General features: G+C 39.1%; 1 protein-coding gene across 2 annotated transcripts; it reads left to right on the forward strand.

Moving 5' to 3' along the window:
* The first annotated feature begins 663 nt into the window (after positions 1-663).
* Positions 664-17,098, forward strand: LOC307019382 (uncharacterized protein). 2 transcript variants are annotated; one of them, XM_079650236.1, is made up of 3 exons: positions 664-1,248; positions 1,348-1,449; positions 8,372-17,098. In XM_079650236.1, the coding sequence occupies exons 1-3, from the start codon at positions 1,206-1,208 to the stop codon at positions 9,316-9,318; spliced, it is 1,092 nt and encodes a 363-aa protein (XP_079506362.1). In that variant the 5' UTR covers positions 664-1,205; the 3' UTR covers positions 9,319-17,098. The 2 variants fall into 2 exon arrangements, with proteins under 2 accessions (XP_079506362.1, XP_079506361.1); XM_079650235.1 differs by having other exon boundaries at positions 664-1,449.
* Positions 17,099-18,867: the final 1,769 nt, after the last annotated feature.

The following is an 18,867-nucleotide window of genomic DNA, read 5'->3' on the forward strand; positions in this document are numbered from 1 at the left end:
GTTGAACAGTAATCACACAGCACATATATTTACTGCAATGAAAACACACACCCATCTGCCCTAAGCATGTGTAACGCACACTCTTTTTTACCATGCAAGCATTCCAGAGATTTGAGCTATTGTCCAAATAAGGATGTCCCCTCGCTCACATCCCACTCCAAACACAAAGGCTTCACCCCTCACATCTCCAGCTTCTGGCCACACAGATCGCTATTATTTGATACAAAGTAATTAAACACACATATATTTAAGCAAACTCATATCTTGATACTGACAACACAGGTTACTTTAATAATCAATAATACACCACTGCATTCATTTGATAGCTTTTATTTACTCATTAGATATAGATTAGTAGATCATTCAAAAATATAAATCAATTATTAAACACACTTTGACAGTTATTTATAGGATAAGATAGCCAGCAGCAGGACATCAAGTTATTCAAATTAGCTCTACATTTACTAACTGTGATAAAACACATCAATAATCATTATAGTAACCCAGTAACTCAATATATATACATATATATATATATATATACGATTCTGAAAAGGGCAATTATGCATAAGGAGTACTTTTACTTTTGGTACTTTAAATATATTTTGATACCAATGCTTTTGTACTTTTACTTGTTACACAGTATTTTTACCCTGTAGTATTTCTACTTTTACTTTAGTAGAATATCTGAGTACTTCTTACACCACTGCTACCATAAGTTTGGAGCTGTGTGCTACGAAAGCCGGAATTTAAAGCAAATATTTTACAGCTGAAGACTGTTTTTAAATGTAGAGCAGGTTGTAAGCGAGACCCCGTTTGTAAATGAGGAAACAGTTCAGCGCTGCTCCTCCTCCTGGAATGATTCAGATTTTTGATAAGCCCTCCCTCTTCTTCCTGTTCTAAGACACAGCCAGCTCCACTCTGTACACGCCCCTGATACAACTGCCTACCGTTAGAGAATATCACCAGTTGTTCGTCCCACATCTTATTTGGCAACAGCGTCTCGTCGCTACGGTTCTCTCTCTCTGTGTTCCTGAGAAAGTGTGTGTGAGCTCCAGCGCTACTGATCCATCATCTGTGTGTTTGGATAAACCTCTGAATGGACTGTGTGCTCTTTTTTCTGGAGCGTTTACCTCGGACTATAGGAGCTAGCTTAGCATGCTAGCTGGAAACACGTTAGCAACACTAGTCAGATTAAGAGTTTGATGGAGAGAGAAACGGTGTGTTTAACGGAGTCTGCAGGAAAAGGTGATCTAGTAAACATGAGTAAAGTCCAAATGCTGCTGTCGTTGAAGAAGCAGCGACTCACTGTTGAAGAGATATTTGCTCTGTTTGAAAAAACGATAGGAGAGCTCGAGGAGGAGCTGTCTCTTTCCAAAGAGGAGAACAAGAGACTCCAGAAACTACTGGACGCTGTTTTACAGCCTCAGCTTCGGATACACAGAGCAGGTCTGTTCCCTTTACCCTTAATTAACTCTTCAGTCGCACTTTATTATCACATTAATAACACTTTTAGACCCTTTTTCAGCACTTGCTGCAGGTAGTAAATCCTGAAGTAAAAGTACAAACACCACGCTGTGAAAATACTCCATTGCAAGTTAAAGTACTGCATTAATATCTTATTTAAGTAAAAGTATGTAAGTATTATTAGACAATTGTACTTTATTATTATAATTAAAATGTATTACGAAAGAGCAAACCTACCAAAATAAATATATTTATAAAAATACATACATTGAATAATATGCCATTTAATTTACTGATTTAAATATTACCCATACATGTAGGCACTAGTTGGTTAAATGTGACATACATTGATACTTTAGTCTTAATGTGCTTCTTTATTCACCTTTTCATTTTAAATGTGTAAAAAGCAAATAATAACAACACTTTCGATTAATTCAAATTGTGCGAGAATAATTCATAAAGAAATCAATGAATAAATATGTTAAATAATAAATTAAACTAATCTAAAATGTTACTTGATAAAGAATAGGGGAACTAGTACAAAGGTCATTAAGTAATTAAAAAATTAATATAAATTAATGTAAAATCTCATCAATCAATTATTGCTAACATGTATTTATAATACATTCTGTATTTATAAAACGGACAAGTCAAATCAAGCAATCTGATTGGTTCTTAGCCGTGATATACTGAGCGTATACACAAGTTATTGAGCCGTTTCCGCTCTACATCCTGAACTCCTCCCTTCGATGCAATGCACTTCCGTTTTGGCGGACTGGGTTTGTTTTGCTAGCTAGCTCCGTTGTGCCGACAAAGCACTGATATCGCAGAGACAAAGAGGATATAACAATTACAACATGAAGAAAAGTGGTTCGGGAACTACGTGTGCGGTAGTTGGTTGCAATCACTCGAGAAAGCACCTGAACGAGTGGTTAGATAGAGAGTGCTACGACCACAAACCAGCACCCAGCACCCAGCCATGTTGTTCATTAAATACAGATAAACACAACAAATACTGCATGCATTGTATTTTTTAATATTATATATGAATATTTTCATAGTGATGTAATTGTGTGGGCTGCTTTTATATTTTAATTTGTAATACCTGTTAGGATTAAACATGTGATCTTTCTTGTTGAAGCCATTTCTTTAGTTTCATCTAAACAATTAATTCATTCAGTGTTATTTATGTACAGTATGAGCTTAATATGAATGATGAACTGTGTTAAAAGAAATTGTAGCACTCTAAGGAACATATGAAATGCAATAATGCAATAACAGTGCAATAATGAAATTAAATTACATCAAACTTTATTTTCACTCAAACAGTAGGCCTACAGGCACATATGATATATTGCACAGCATAAAGAGATCATGTAAATTGTGCATTATGTAAACAACAGACAACTGTTGGCTCCTGTGGGCATGACCTAAATAAGGCAGTTTATTTTGGTTTTAAAATGCTGAGATATTTACTGCAGAACTGTAACCTTCCCTCAACAAAATCGTCAACAATTTTCGGGAGCATGTGGGCAAAGTAGAATGTGCGCAGCCTTATGATATGCCCCTGGACAAAGTCTTGGTCGTAGGGTACTTCGATTTCTAGGTGCTCAGTTTTGTTCCAGATCACCAACTTGGAGTGCTGAAGCCCTGTGCAGTGCATCCCAATTTGTACCTGCATATAGTAGCCTTTTGGACCATTGCAGGCAATATGGTAATCTATCCTATTTCCGTTTGCCACAGTTGTGATTTCACAGTTCTTTGTTGCCAAAAATTCTGCAAGTGATCTCCCTGGTCCAGCAACACACGTACATCCCGCAGTTTTGACTTCTCCAGCTTCAGTTACCAGCACCCAAGCATTATGCCACGCATTGTTCAAACACTGGCTAGGCTCTACCTTTGCTTTTAGATAAACAAAACGATCATGTTTGTATGACATGACACAACCAACTTTGTTGCTGTGCAAATATTGATATGCCTCGGAAGCCTTCAGACTGTCCATTGCTTTTCCATCTATTGCCATGGATTGAACGAAGTAGGAGCAAATTTTGCTGTACGTTATGCTGGGCCACGTCGTCATGTTATCCTCCCAGTTTTGCACTGAATTCGGGTGGGGGAGAGTAACGCCATCTCCAGTCAAAGAAGTAGAATCGTGTTCCCAAGCTAGCATCACTGTTAGCATCGAAATCGCTGTGTTTACACCAGTGCCCGTCTGACTGTTTACACCGGTTTACACCGACAGACGCTGTGCAAAAGACTTCCGGCGGAAATGAAGTGCATTTGTGTAGGGTTATGGCGCTACCCGTGGTTTGTCGCGTAAACTTGTCTATACATCCCACCAGTGGCAGCGCCAGGGTATGGCTGGGGTAGGCTACACCCATATCAAGAAATGGCTTAGCCCGACCATGAAAAATGATGTTAAAGTAAGCCAAATAAAGTCTGCCAACTCGCGCCGAGAATTGCACAGACAGCAGTTAGTAAGATTGATTTCAGTAGCCACTTGTCTGGAAATACCGAAGACTAGAAACGGTTTTGAAAACTTTTGTCACGTAGTGATCGTCTTCTCAATAGAACATCTTTGATAATGTCTTCTAGCAAATCAGAATCAAGATAACGGCGTGGTGTTGTTGCAGGAAGTCCCGACGGAGAATACTTTTGCTGTAGTACAGGGGTGCACATAACTGGTACGCAGGTTATGTGCGTAATTTGAAATGCGTACCGGCACTTGTGTCACAAAGCGCATTTGCGTACCGACGTACTTGTGAAGCTTTTCCAGAAGGCGGTTAGATCATCGGACGATAGAGTCGGTCTCCGTTTGCACAGACAGGGCTGCTGTTAACGTCGATCTCTACAACGGAATTGTGCCAAAACTACGCCAACCGGCTGCGGAGGGAGACTCCCCCCCCCCCCCCCCCTTCACTGGAGAACTGCGCTAAAACAGCTGATCACAACGTTCACGCTCTGTGGTCACGAAGTACTCCACTAGCCCCCCCGTCGACTTTACTGAATTACTCCCCCATTGATAGAACTCAACACATAATGAATTAAGACCCCACGGTTTGATGATTGATAGGTGTGTGGGCTGTCTTTCATTTTGACACACAGAAAAATGTTATAATAAACATACTGTATGTTAAATGGATATATCCGCCTTCTTCATTTATCTTTCCATTCCCACAACAATATACATAAAGAAATGGCATATTTTGGACATAGTTCGAATGGTGATTAATCATGATTAATTCATTTTTAAGCTGTGATTAATCTGATTAAGCATTTTAACCGTTTGACAGCCCTAATATATATATACAGAATATATATTTTGAGAGAGATATACACTAGTATTAGACGCAGTCAAAAGTTTGGACACATCTTCTCATTCAAAGTATTTTATTTATTTATCGGACAGGGCCACTATGTTAAATTGTTTGAATGAGCATTTTGTGTCCTGTGGCTCTCTGTTTGATTCTGTCACTAACTCTGCTTCTGTGAACACCAAAGTCCGTGTTTTGGAAAACCATTTTAGTTTTACTCCTTTTACTGTTGATGTTGTTCGTGAAGCTTTAACCAAGTTAGATCCGAAGAAACCGGCTGGCCCGGACAACGTAGAACCTTTCTTTTTAAAGATAGCTGCAGATTTTATTGCTCCACCTCTTACTACTCTTTTTAACCTCTCCCTCAGCACAAACACAATTCCAAAATTGTGGAAGTCAGCGTATGTCCTGCCTCTACTAAAAGGTGGGGAGGCCACTTTATTAAATAATGATCGGCCCATCTCTAAATGATCAGTTCTGGCTAAAGTTCTTGAACGCCTAGTGAGTGAACAGGTAAAGGATTTTTTTATGTACAAATGACATCCTGTCTAAACATCAGTCAGGCTTCAGAAAGCAACATGGTTTGTCGCGTAAACTTGTCTATACCACGGGTAGAATTGTAAGTTACTTTACACAACAAGTCAGTATCCCTCCGCGTCTAAGAAAAACAGTATACCGTTGGGCTGAAAAGCAAACTGCCTGCAGTTTGCTTTTCATACTGGAACAAGAAAGCAGCGGAGAAGTAACGGGGCAGAAACCCTCCCTTTTACGCAGCGGTCCAGACATAGACATCAAACGGCAAAAGATATTCAGTGTGCAGTTCCTTTGGCATTAGGGCAGGGATATCTAGACACTTTCCAAGGTTTGACATCATGAATTGTGCTACTTTTAAAGCAAGCAACAATGTTTTCAAATCTGTAATCAAAGAGGTCCGCAAAAACACTATCGACCAATCAGATTGCTTGATTTTACTTGTCAGTTTTATAAATATATTTGCATTTCTTCCGTTACGAAACAAAATTACAAAGCATAACATTGAAACATTTAAGATTAACTTCGACCTCCGGGGGGGTCTTACTATGGAGTAGTGGATTGAGCAGTGCCTATCTCCAGAAAAAAAAGCACCTAACGAAGAGCAGGTAGACCAACTGGAAAAGTACCACCATTCAAAAGCTTTCTGATGCAGGTCTTGAAACAAAGCAGAGAAATTATGACCGTTAGTGGCCACAGGTGCGAAAGCTCTCTCCAGAGCTACTGGAAGCCCAATCTCGGGGACCGGAGAAAGTGGAGCAATATTCTTGCCACGCCAAGCAACAGCCTAGAACAACCTCAACCTGTACAAGTAACCACGTTAGCCATGCTACTGATGCTGGACAGTTTTTCAGTGGGTGCACAATAAACGGCAACATACAAATGAATGTAAGTAAATAGCCAAATAATGGATCAACGCTCTGTCTAATATGTTCGCTAGCTGTTAGAGTTGTTGCATAGCAACAACCTTTCGTGCAGAAGGCAACGGAGGGACTTTTAATTTGAACATCATTATTTGCTAATAAAAACTATTTAAATTAGATTGTGTATTTTTCTTTCATATTGCCACACTTGGTAACCGTTTTATAAAAGCAATAGCTCACTTCAGGCCGTGATATAATGAGCATATACCACGGCCTGTCGTGATCTATTGCTTAAATATATATATATTATATATATATATATATATATATATATATATATCTTTTTTTTGTTGAGGGAGATATACACTAGTATTAGACGCAGTTAAACGTTTGGACACATCTTCTCATTTGAAGTTTTTTATTTATTTAAATTGGTTCTACTTTGTAGATTTATACTGAAGACATTAAAACTATAAAAGAACACATATGGAATGATCTAGTTAACAAGAAAGTGTTACAATAATCCAGAATATGATTTATATTTTGCTGGCTACTGCAGAATGCTTTGGTAGCCATGCTGGTTAAGGGTGCCTTGAATTCTGAATAAATCACCTACAGTGAGACCAGCAAAGCCCCCCACCTCACCTCCTCCTCCATGCTTCACAGTGGAAACCACTTATGCAGAAGCCATCCGCTCACATTCTCTGCTTCTCCCAAAGACACAGAGGTTGGAACCAAAGACCTCTAATTTGGACCGATCAGACCAAAGTACAGATTTCCACTGGTCTAATGTCCAATCCTTGTGTTTTCTTGGCCCAAACAATTCTCTTCGTCTTGTTGTTCATCCTCATTAGTGGATCTTTGCACCAATTGGACCACGAAGGCCTAATTCACGCAGTCTCCTCTGAACAGTGCATGTTAAGATTGTCTGCTCCTTGAGCTCTGTGATCATTTATGTGGGCTCTAATCTGAGGTGCTTTAATTTGCGGTTTCTGAGGCTGGTAACTCTGATGTATTTTTCCTCTGCAGCAGAGGTAACTCTTGCTCTTCCTTTCCAGGAGGGGTCATCATGAGAGCCAGTTTCATCATAGCATTCGATGGTTTTTGCGACTGCGCTTGAGGATACATTCAAAGTTCTTGACATTTTCCGGATCGACTGGGCTTCATTTCTTAAAGTGACGATGGACGGTCGTTTCTATTTACTGGGTTGAGTCGTTCTTGCTATAATATGGATTACAACAGCAGTCAAATAGGGCTTTCCACTGTGGACTAACTACCTCTGCACAAAACAACTGATGGTGTCAAACACATTAAGAAGGCAAGTCATTCCACACATTGACTCTTGACAAGGCACACGTGTTAATGGAAAACCATTCCAGGTGTCTACCTCATTAAGCTGACTGAGAGAAGCCAAGAGTGTGCAAAGCTGTCATCAAGGCAAAAGGGGGCGACTTTGAAGAATCTAAAATAAAAATCATATTCTTGAATTCTTAACAATTTTTTGTTAACTAGATAATTCCATATGTGTTCTTCCATAGTTTTGATGTTTTCAGTATTAATATACAAAGTAGAAATAAATTAAAATAAACAAAAACCATTGAATGAGAAGGAGTCCAAACTTTTGACTGGTACTGTATATAGAAAACACACATTTTAATATTTAGCAGGTTCCTTCATCTATAATCATTTATACAAGCGCAACTTTGAACATGTGCAGCAGTAAAATGCAACATACATAATAATCAAGAAACATCATAAATTAAACACTGACAAGGAACATTTTACTGCACCATCATTACTTTTACATAAGAAGGTGATGTAAAATGTTCTGTTAATACTTGCATACTTTTACTTAAATAAGGTTTGAATGCAGGATTTTTATTTGTAACAGAGTATTTAAATTCTATACTGTAGGCGTAGTGTATCTGTGAACAATCCCAAATACAATTGTTTGCATTGCAGCCAGAAGAAAAAAACCTTTTTCATTTTTAACTGGAAGTGGAAAGGGGCGGGGCTACATGAGGTGAATTGAGCCAACAAAAATACACAATAGGTGGGACTAAGAAAGATAAGGTGAAAATATAAAAACAAAGGCATTAATAAGGGCTGCAAAATGTCACCCATTGTAATGGTGATTAGATTTTTGAATGCTAACACTTAACAGTTTGTTCTGACTGTGTTTCCTGTTTCCTGCAGATGTCCAGCTGCCGGTGGTGGTTAAGGAAGAGCTTCTCCCTGACCAGCAGGAGTGGAGCACCAGTCTGGACCAGGAGGCCCCAGTGCCCCCCCCACACATTAAGCAGGAACAGGAGGAACTCAGGATCAGTCAGGAGGGAGAGCAGCTTCAGGAGCTGGAGGAGGCTGATATCACCAAGTTCACTTTCACTCCTGACCCTGTGAAGAGTGAAGATGATAAAGAGAGACCTCAGTCCTCACAGCCTCATCAAAGACAAACTGAACACATGGAAACAGAAGCTGATGGAGATGACTGTCGAGGACCAGAACCAGCCAGGAACTCAGATCCAGAGAGCAGTTTACAACCAAAGACTGAGGACGACACTGAAGAGTCTTCTGAACCTGACACTGGAGACTCTTCTGAACCTGACACTGAAGACAGTGCTGATTGGAAAGAGACCAGAGAACCTGCATCAGGCTCAAACTCACTGAAAAATAGACATCAATCTGTCAGTGATCCACGACGTAGTGCTGAAAATAAACCATCCAGCTGCTCAGTCTGTAAGAAAGCTTTTTCACAGAGTGGACATTTAAAGGCACACATGAGAATCCACACAGGAGAGAAACCATTCACCTGCTCAGTCTGTAAGAAAGCTTTTTCACAGATTGGAAATTTAAAGGAACACATGAGAATCCACACAGGAGAGAAACCATTCACCTGCTCAGTCTGTAAGAAAGCTTTTTCACATAGTGGAAATTTAAAGGAACACATGAGAGTCCACACAGGAGAGAAACCATTCACCTGCTCAGTCTGTAAGAAAGCTTTTTCACAGATTGGAAGTTTAAATGTACACATGAGAGTCCACACAGGAGAGAAACCATTCACCTGTACAGTCTGTAAGAAAGCTTTTTCACATAGTGGAAATTTAAAGGAACACATGAGAGTCCACACAGCAGAGGAAAAATAGAGCTGGAATGTTTGTGACAAAATATTTGAATGGCATAATCATTTCAAAAGACACAAGTGTGTTGGTCGTCAGCTGCTTCTGTAACTGTAAGAGCGTACATTCGTCTATTTTGTATCCTGATGACCAAATGCATGTAATACGTTACTCCCTAAGCCTGATTTCACCCACCTGCAACCGATTTGCGAATAATCACAAATGTTAATTTCTTTGACCCCTTGACTTGACTATTTTTTGTTTAATAATCTTTACATCTCCTCGGGATCAAGTTCCCGTGTCCTGCCTTTCACCTGCTGATCACCCACTGCTCATTTAAGGAGGACTCACCTTTACAAGGGACCAGCTAGTCTTAGTGTCTTAATGCAAACGTTTTGTAAAGTGATGCTAGACCAAAAATGTGCTGTTGGGTTTTGTGCTCTCTGCAGGACGGTGTCTGTACTCAAAGATTGTCTATGAAATGAGAGCTTCACTCTGTTTTTGTTGTCTAAACCAGGGGTTCCCAAAGTGGGGGTCGCGACCCCCCGGGGGTTCGCGAGACCCAGAGTGGGGGTCGCGAGATAATTACAAAATAAAAATGGAAAATTAAAAAATATATATTATAAAAAAATGTATTAATATTTTTTATAATTTTTTTTTCAATTATTCTTAATAATAACATTTGCATAGACATTTTTTTCTTTGACAATCCACAAGCGCAGTGTTTCTCAAACTTTTTTCTTTTTTTTCGGAAATTAATTCACTAGCAACCCCCACTAGTCATTCAATGACTAAATTATTCGTAATGACTGTCATTACATCATGGGTTTGCATTGCAATAATAGAACGCCTAAAACCCAACTTTATTTCTTTCAAGTTGCAGGTGTTCATTGTTTAGAAGTCCGCTGTGTTTCATCCAAGCTTCCACTTCGTGCTCCGATACTGCTGAAAGTATCTGTTGTATGCTTTACCTGCTCCAGTAACAAAAGTGTAATTCACTGGACAGAGACAAGAGATAGTAAATGGATCCAGAAAAGAACCAGAAGATAGTCCGTATAGTCAGAAAAGAAAAGAGACTCACTCAAGGAAAAAGGTTCTGAACCAGTGAGAGTTCTTCATTTGCACATAAACATGGTCAAATATTTAAAGTTGTGACCAGATGGTGTCTCCCTAATCAGTGTATCTATGGTCCATTTGTTTTTATTTATTACACAAGTAAGCGGAAGAGCGTCTGAGATGCCTTTTTGTTTTTTTACCTTACTAAATGTTCTAATGGTCATTGGAGCGAGGGGCGGGGCGAAACTCGCGGAAGTGATTTAAAAACAAAAGCCCTCGTTTGCTTGGAACGGTGATATTATAGACAAGTTTACGCGCCAAAACACGGGTAGCGCCATGACACTACACAAATGCACTTCATTTCCGCCGGAAGTCTTTTGCACAGCGTCTGTCGGTGTAAACCGATGTAAACAGTCAGACGGGCACTGGTGTAAACACAGCGATTTCGATGCTAACAGTGATGCTAGCTTGGGAACACGATTCTACTTCTTTGACTGGAGATGGCGTTACTCTCCCCCACCCGAATTCAGTGCAAAACTGGGAGGATAACATGACGACGTATTAAAGACGCATCTCACTCCAGGGTGATAGCAGGACACCCCACCTAGTCACTCAGAAAAAATCAGGACATTCTGATTTAGAATTTCAAAATAAAATACCTTTGAAATCTCATATATGAGCTATCATCCCTGTTTTTAGATGGGAATAAAACAAACACTGTCCAGTATCAAAGACTCAATCTAACTCCATGGTGATAGCAGGACACCCCATCAAGTCACTCAGAAAAAATCAGGACATTCTGATGTAGAGTTTCAAAATAAAAAACCTTTTTCTACACGGACCACTATTGCGGTAAGCATGTTGTAACTTCCGGTTGTTGTTGTCATCTCCGGGTATCCCGTGTGCCTGTTCTGTTGCTGATAGCTTGTTATCTTAACTTAATCGATCGTTTTAAAACTCTTGATCACGGCAACTGCCTGACGTTGTAATCACACGTTACTACAGCTTAAGCACTCACAAACTCTCCTTCTCTTAGCGACTGTAACTCCACAGTTGCCTACACTCTTTTCGGGTTTGCTAACGGTAGCTACTTTAGCTTGATAGCTAGCCATGGCTCTTTCCCCACCCTCGGGTGCTATTTCCTGCTCTAACTGTCTCATGTTTGGTTACTCCCCTACCTCCTTTACTGGTACCGATACATGTGTTAAATGTAGTATAGTTGTTAGGTTGGAGGCGGGAATCATAGCCATAGAAGCCCGGCTCCGCATCTTAGAAAATAACTCAGCTACAGTAAAGCCCATGTTAGCCGGTGCGGACCGGCAAAAGGTAGCTCCTCTTAGCCGTCCCCCGGCAACTCCCGAGCAGCAGGGAGAATGGGTGACTGTTCAGAAGGGGCATAACGCGAAACCCGCAGGTCCCCACCAACCCGTTCACGTATCTAACAGATATTCCCCACTCAGCGAGACACCCGCTGAGAAGCCCACTCTGGTTATTGGTAGCTCTATTATGAGACACGTGAATTTAGAGATCGAAGCGTCCACAGTCACATGCATTCCGGGGGCCAGAGCGGGCGACGTTGAGGCGCATCTTAGACTGCTGGCTAAAAATAAACGTAAATACAGTAGGATTGTTATTCACGTCGGTGGTAATGATGTTCGTTTACGCCAATCAGAATGCACCAAACTTAATGTGGCGTCGGTGTGTAGTTATGCTAAAACAATGTCGGACACCGTAATCTTCTCTGGTCCCCTCCCCAATCTGATCAATGATGACATGTATAGCCGCATGTCATCATTTCAGCGCTGGTTGTCTTGGTGGTGCCCAGCAAACAATGTGGGCTTCGTGAATAATTGGACAGCCTTCTGGGGAAAACCTGGTCTGATTAAGAGAGACGGCATTCATCCTACTTTGGAAGGTGCAAATCTCATTTCGGCAAACATTTCAGGGCTCTGTGGACTTAATCCATGACAAACTGGAGTTGAGACCAGGAGGCAGAGTCGCAGTCTTACACGCTTCTCTGCGCTCTCTCCTAGGCAGTCATCCATAGGAATCCCGACCCCAATAAAATACCCAATATTAACGGTGTGTGTGTCTGCCCAAGGACAATTTAAGGTAAAACCTAATAGAGGTGTCATACATAATAACCTAATAAAAGTAAATGTAACAACTACTACAGTGCAACAAAACAGGAAGATTAAATGTGGTCTCTTAAACATAAGATCTCTAGCATCTAAAGCAATACTGGTAAATGATTTAATATCAGATTATAATATTGATATATGCTGTCTCACTGAAACTTGGTTGAGACATGAAGAATATGTCAGCATAAATGAGGCCAATCCACCCAGCCATATCAATACTCATATTGCCCGAGGCACGGGCCGAGGAGGTGGAGTTGCAGCAATCTTTGACTCAAGTTTACTTATCAATACTAAACAAAAATTAAATTATACCTCCTTTGAAAGCCTCATTTTCAGTCTTACGCATCCGACCTGGAAAACTTTGCAGCCAATCTTATTTGTTACAGTGTACCGTGCACCAGGTCCTTATTCAGAATTCTTATCAGAATTCTCTGAGTTTTTATCAGCTTTGGTTCTTAAAACAGATAAAGTAATTATCGTAGGTGACTTTAATATTCATGTTGACGATGATAAAAATAGCCTTACTGTTGCATTTAACTCTATATTAGATTCTGTTGGTTTCTGTCAGAGTGTAAATAAACCAACCCACTGCTATAATCACACTCTTGACCTTGTTCTGACTTATGGTATTGAAATTGAGCAACTATTAGTCGAACCGCATAATCCTGCTTTATCCGACCATTTCTTAGTAACTTTTGAAGTACTGTTACTAGACTACAAAGCATTAGCCAAAAGCTCCTGCAGCAGAAACCTATCTGTTAGTGCTATAGCCAAATTTAAGGAAGAGATTCCACCAATACTTAACTCGATAGCATGTCTGCATGTAGGGGAGGAAACTTATACAAAATGTACACCACCCCAAATTGATCATGTTGTTGATAGTGCTACAGATGCGCTGCGAATAAAATTAGACTCTGTTGCTCCTTTGAAAAAGAAGAAAATAAAACAACATAGATTAGCTCCATGGCATAATGCCGAAACCCGCAAAATAAAGCAAAAGTCGAGACAACTTGAAAGGATATGGCGTTCCACTAAACTTGAAGAATCTCTTTTAATTTGGCATATTACTCTCAATGAATATAAGAAAGCACTGCGTAAAGCGAGAGCAGCCTACTACTCTTCATTAATAGATGAGAATAAGAATAATGCAAGATTTCTTTTCAGCACTGTAGCCAGGCTGACAGAGAGCCACAGCTCGACTGAGCCTTCTATTCCCATAGCACTCAGTAGTAATGATTCTATGTGCTTTTTTAACGATAAAATTGTTACTCTTAGAAACAAAATCAATGACCTCTTGCCTTTGACCAGTATAGTGTTATCAACAGCTCCCGGAAACGTAAGTTCTAATAATATTACACTAGATAGTAAACTAGAATGCTTTTCAGCCATAAACCTTGAACAATTAAATTCAATGATTCTCTCTTCTAAACCATCAACGTGTATCTTAGACCCGATTCCAACTAAGCTGTTAAAAGAAGTTTTTCCATTAATTAGCACTTCTTTATTAAATATTATGAATATGTCTTTATTATCAGGCTATGTTCCAAAATCATTCAAAGTAGCAGTGATAAAACCGCTTCTTAAAAAGCACAACCTCGATCCAGAGGTTTTAGCCAACTATAGACCTATTTCTAATCTTCCGTTCCTCTCAAAAATTCTTGAGAAAGCAGTCGCAAAACAGCTGTGTGATTACTTAAGAAACTATGATTTATTTGAAGATTTTCAGTCTGGCTTTAGAACACAACATAGCACAGAGACAGCTCTGGTTAAAGTCACAAATGACATTCTAATAGCCTCTGACAAGGGACTTGTCTCTATTCTTGTCTTGCTCGATCTTAGTGCTGCATTTGATACTATCGACCATGATATCCTATTGCAAAGACTAGAGCACTTAGTTGGCATACAGGGAACTGCTTTAGGCTGGTTTAGGTCTTATCTATCTGAACGCTCTCAGTTTGTACGTGTCAACGATGAATCTTCCATGCAAACCAAAGTTAGCCATGGAGTGCCACAGGGCTCAGTGCTTGGACCTATTTTGTTCACCCTATATATGCTTCCGTTAGGCAATATTATAAGGAATCATTCTGTAAACTTTCATTGTTATGCGGATGATACTCAACTATATTTATCAATCAAGCCTGATGAAATTAATCATCTAAATAAAATTCAAGACTGCCTCAAGGACTTAAAAACGTGGATGACCTTACATTTTTTGATGTTAAACACGACCAAAACTGAAGTTATTGTACTTGGCCCGAAGAATCTACGAAACAAATTATCTAAAGATATACTAACTATGGATGGCATTAATTTGGCCTCCAGTGAGACTGTAAGGAATCTTGGTGTTATATTTGATCAGGATTTATCCTTTAACACCCACATAAAATCCATTTCAAGGACCGCCTACTTCCATCTACGTAACATTGCAAAAATCACACATATCTTGCCTCAAAACGATGCAGAGAAACTAGTCCATGCATTTGTTACTTCAAGGCTGGATTATTGTAACTCCTTATTATCAGGGTGTACCAAGAAGTCAGTCAAGTCGCTTCAGCTGATTCAAAATGCTGCAGCTCGTGTACTAACCAGAGTTAGGAAAAGGGACCACATTACTCCTGTTCTGGCTGCCTTACACTGGCTCCCTATAGAACACAGGATAGAATTTAAAATTCTTCTTCTCGCCTACAAAGCCCTTAATGGGCAGGCGCCATCTTACCTTAAAGAACTCATTATACCCTATTGTCCTACTAGGGCATTGCGTTCTAAGAATGCAGGGTTGTTGGTTGTTCCTAGAGTCTCTAAAAGTACAATGGGAGCCAGAGCCTTTTCTTATCAAGCTCCACTTTTGTGGAATCAGCTTCCAGTTTGTGTTCGGACGGCAGACACCCTATCCGTTTTTAAGAGTGCGCTTAAGACCTTCCTTTTTGATAAAGCTTATAGTTAGGGCTGATTAGATTCAGCCCCTAGTTTTGCTGATATAGGCTTAGTTTGTCGGGGGACATCTTACTTCTTCCTTCTCTCTGTCTATACCTGTGTACTCTCATGTTCCGATTAACCCAGCTTCTCCAAATTTCTTTCTTTTTGGTGTCTATATACGCCGGGATCCGGAGTCATGGATGATCCTGCGGTCCTGTGTCATGGATCGCGAGTCCTGGATCTTGAGTCGTGGCTGTGGTCCTGGATCATAAGTCCTGGATGGATATACTCATGAATTCATCTTCTTATTATACACACATGCATTTCAAAACATTTGGACTACCTATGTTGCAAATGTATTATCTTTTCAATTTACACACGGCATCTATTGCACGTCTGTCCGTCCTGGGAGAGGGATCCCTCCTCTGTTACTCTCCCTGAGGTTTCTCCCATTTTTCCCTTTAAACTGTGGGGTTTTCTCTGGAAGTTTTTCCTTGTACGATGTGAGGGTCTAAGGACAGAGGGTGTCGTATTGTCATACTGATATTCTGTACAAACTGTGAAGTCCACTGAGACAAATGTAACATTTGTGATATTGGGCTATATAAATAAACATTGATTGATTGATTGACGTGGCCCAGCATAAAACCAAAATAAACTGCCTTATTTAGGTCATGCCCACAGGAGCCAACAGTTGTCTGTTGTTTACATAATGCGCAATTTACATGATCTCTTTATGCTGTGCAATATATCATATGTGCCTGTACTGTTTGAGTGAAAATAAAGTTTGATGTAATTTAATTTCATTATTGCACTGTTATTGCATTATTGCATTTCATATGTTCCTTAGAGTGCTACAATTTCTTTTAACACAGTTCATCATTCATATTAAGCTCATACTGTACATAAATAACACTGAATTAATTAATTGTTGAGAGGAAACTAAAGAAATGGCTTCAACAAGAAAGATCACATGTTTAATCCTAACAGGTATTACAAATTAAAATATAAAAGCAGCCCACACAATTACATCACTATGAAAATATTCATATATAATATTAAAAAATACAATGCATGCAGTATTTGTTGTGTTTATCTGTATTTAATGAACAACATGGCTGGGTGCTGGGTGCTGGTTTGTGGTCGTAGCACTCTCTATCTAACCACTCGTTCAGGTGCTTTCTCGAGTGATTGCAACCAACTACCGCACACGTAGTTCCCGAACCACTTTTCTTCATGTTGTAATTGTTATATCCTCTTTGTCTCTGCGATATCAGTGCTTTGTCGGCACAACGGAGCTAGCTAGCAAAACAAACCCAGTCCGCCAAAACGGAAGTGCATTGCATCGAAGGGAGGAGTTCAGGATGTAGAGCGGAAACGGCTCAATAACTTGTGTATAAACAAGGGGAAACAAGGTGAATTTAGCAATCACAACGAAAACGGCCAAGACACATATTGAGCCCAGAAAATGAATATTATTAAGGGCTGTAAATATAATAGGCCTATGTCTAAAACGGACAACATTGTTAGAAGATTTAAACTATACAGCGATTCTGCACTGCGGTCAAATCAGCCGTCTCTCGAGTTTGTTTTTTCAAATCAACTGCTCTTCACTTTTTTTCCCTGCTATATTCAATGAGTGATACAAATATTTTTTTTTACCACAACTTCTTAATAAAACTGACACTGTTGGACTCGGTACTTATTTGACTGCTACCAGAAATGAAATGAAGTAGCCTACTTTCATCCTCTGTCAAATTCCCCTCCATAGTACATATTGCATGTTTTCTGCTGTCTTTGAAGAGTGATAAAGATACAATTTTACCATTAGTTCTTAATGAAATTGATACTGTTTGACTTTGTATTAGTTAGCCTACTACTAACAATACATTTGTGGGGGAGACTTCTGAGTTTTGATGGCAAACACTGACGGTTTATTTGGAGCTTCAACATATCACGGGCCACGAGTTGACCACACGGTTGAGATGCCACAATCAATTCTGAAGAACTCTACCCCAGACCCATGTATTTAGCTAGTTCAGAGAGAATAATTAACATTGTGCATAACAAGATATAATCAGAAAACACCTCTATCAGCTGATGCAAACAGGCAGGAACAGGGAGACAAAACACTGAGAGCACAGCAGCCAAGGTTACAGGTGCGTGTGCTCAGTCAGGACAGTATGAACTGATCAACTGGGTCAAAGTTATGGGCCTTGGAAAATATTTCCCCAACAGTTCCTCTCTTTTGATGCATTTTGAAGACCTAAAAAACCTTAGTCTAATAATATTTTGTTCAATACTTAAATCAATGGGAATCTTCAGATTTGATTGTGGACTTACACAACATTGATTGCCTCAATAACAATCACATTAAGAACAACATAATAAGATTGAAGCATTCAATCAAAATGATCGAGACAGCCAATCATAATAGAAACATCATCTCTCGTCAGTGTTTGGAGCATCTTTTGTCAAAAGCATAATAATGAACACATATACAATCACAGATACATAATAGCAAAACCATTTATTAAACTATGTTTTAACATTTAATCATTAGTTAATCTTATTTATCAAATTATAAAATAAAAAACAGCTGGCAACTTAAAGATTTATTTAAGGCAATCACTAGTCAAAAGCGTTTAAAATCAGGATCATAAGAGATCCACCTAAGGTATAAGAAATTCACACTGGTGATCTAATCAATCTGTAATAGCGAAATTGCAGTGTCTTCAATTTAGGATTATATTTACGTTAGCTTCATTAAATATTAAATCAAAAAGACTATGGCATGATAACATAATTCCATTACTTAAAGTATCAATCCAATGTCATTTCAAAATCTGAAGGGAAAAGTTAAACAATTCTCAAAATGTTTAACAATCTGAAAAGGAACAGTTAGGTAAATATTCAAAGACTATTTCAAATGTGTGGTCTAAAATTATATTTATAAATTATCATTATTATAAGCAAGACAATAAATGGCAAAGATATGTAGAAAATAAATGTATTTAAGATACGTTCATAACAAACGTAACGTGGGAGAAAATACGTTTCTCGCTAAACGTAATTGAGAATGCAGTTTAGTTCTTTGGGAACGTCATTTTTAGGAGACAGGGTTGCCCAGCTCGAAAAGCATTGCTTTTCGGCCAAACTGTATAGAGAGGCGAAGTCCCTCCCTTTCCGGTGGACCTCATGGCACCTTATTTCGGAAAAATTAAGTATTGAAGTCAATGGCGAGAGAAAATTGAATTGTGCCACGAATTACACATATGATGTTTGTCAATCTTAAAAAATGATTTCCAGTTTATCGTAAAACTGTTGAAATATAAGACTATGAAAAATACGCAACTAGAAAGACTACAAATTCCAGAGTCGCGTAAAGGATGTCAAAACTGATGTCATAATTGTTTTCCTCCACTAAATATAAGAGATAGCTAAGTTAAGGAAACTTCAACAA

The sequence above is a fragment of the Notothenia rossii genome (genome assembly GCF_949606895.1).
Source record: "Notothenia rossii genome assembly, chromosome: 9".
Taxonomy (NCBI): Eukaryota; Metazoa; Chordata; class Actinopteri; order Perciformes; family Nototheniidae; genus Notothenia; species Notothenia rossii.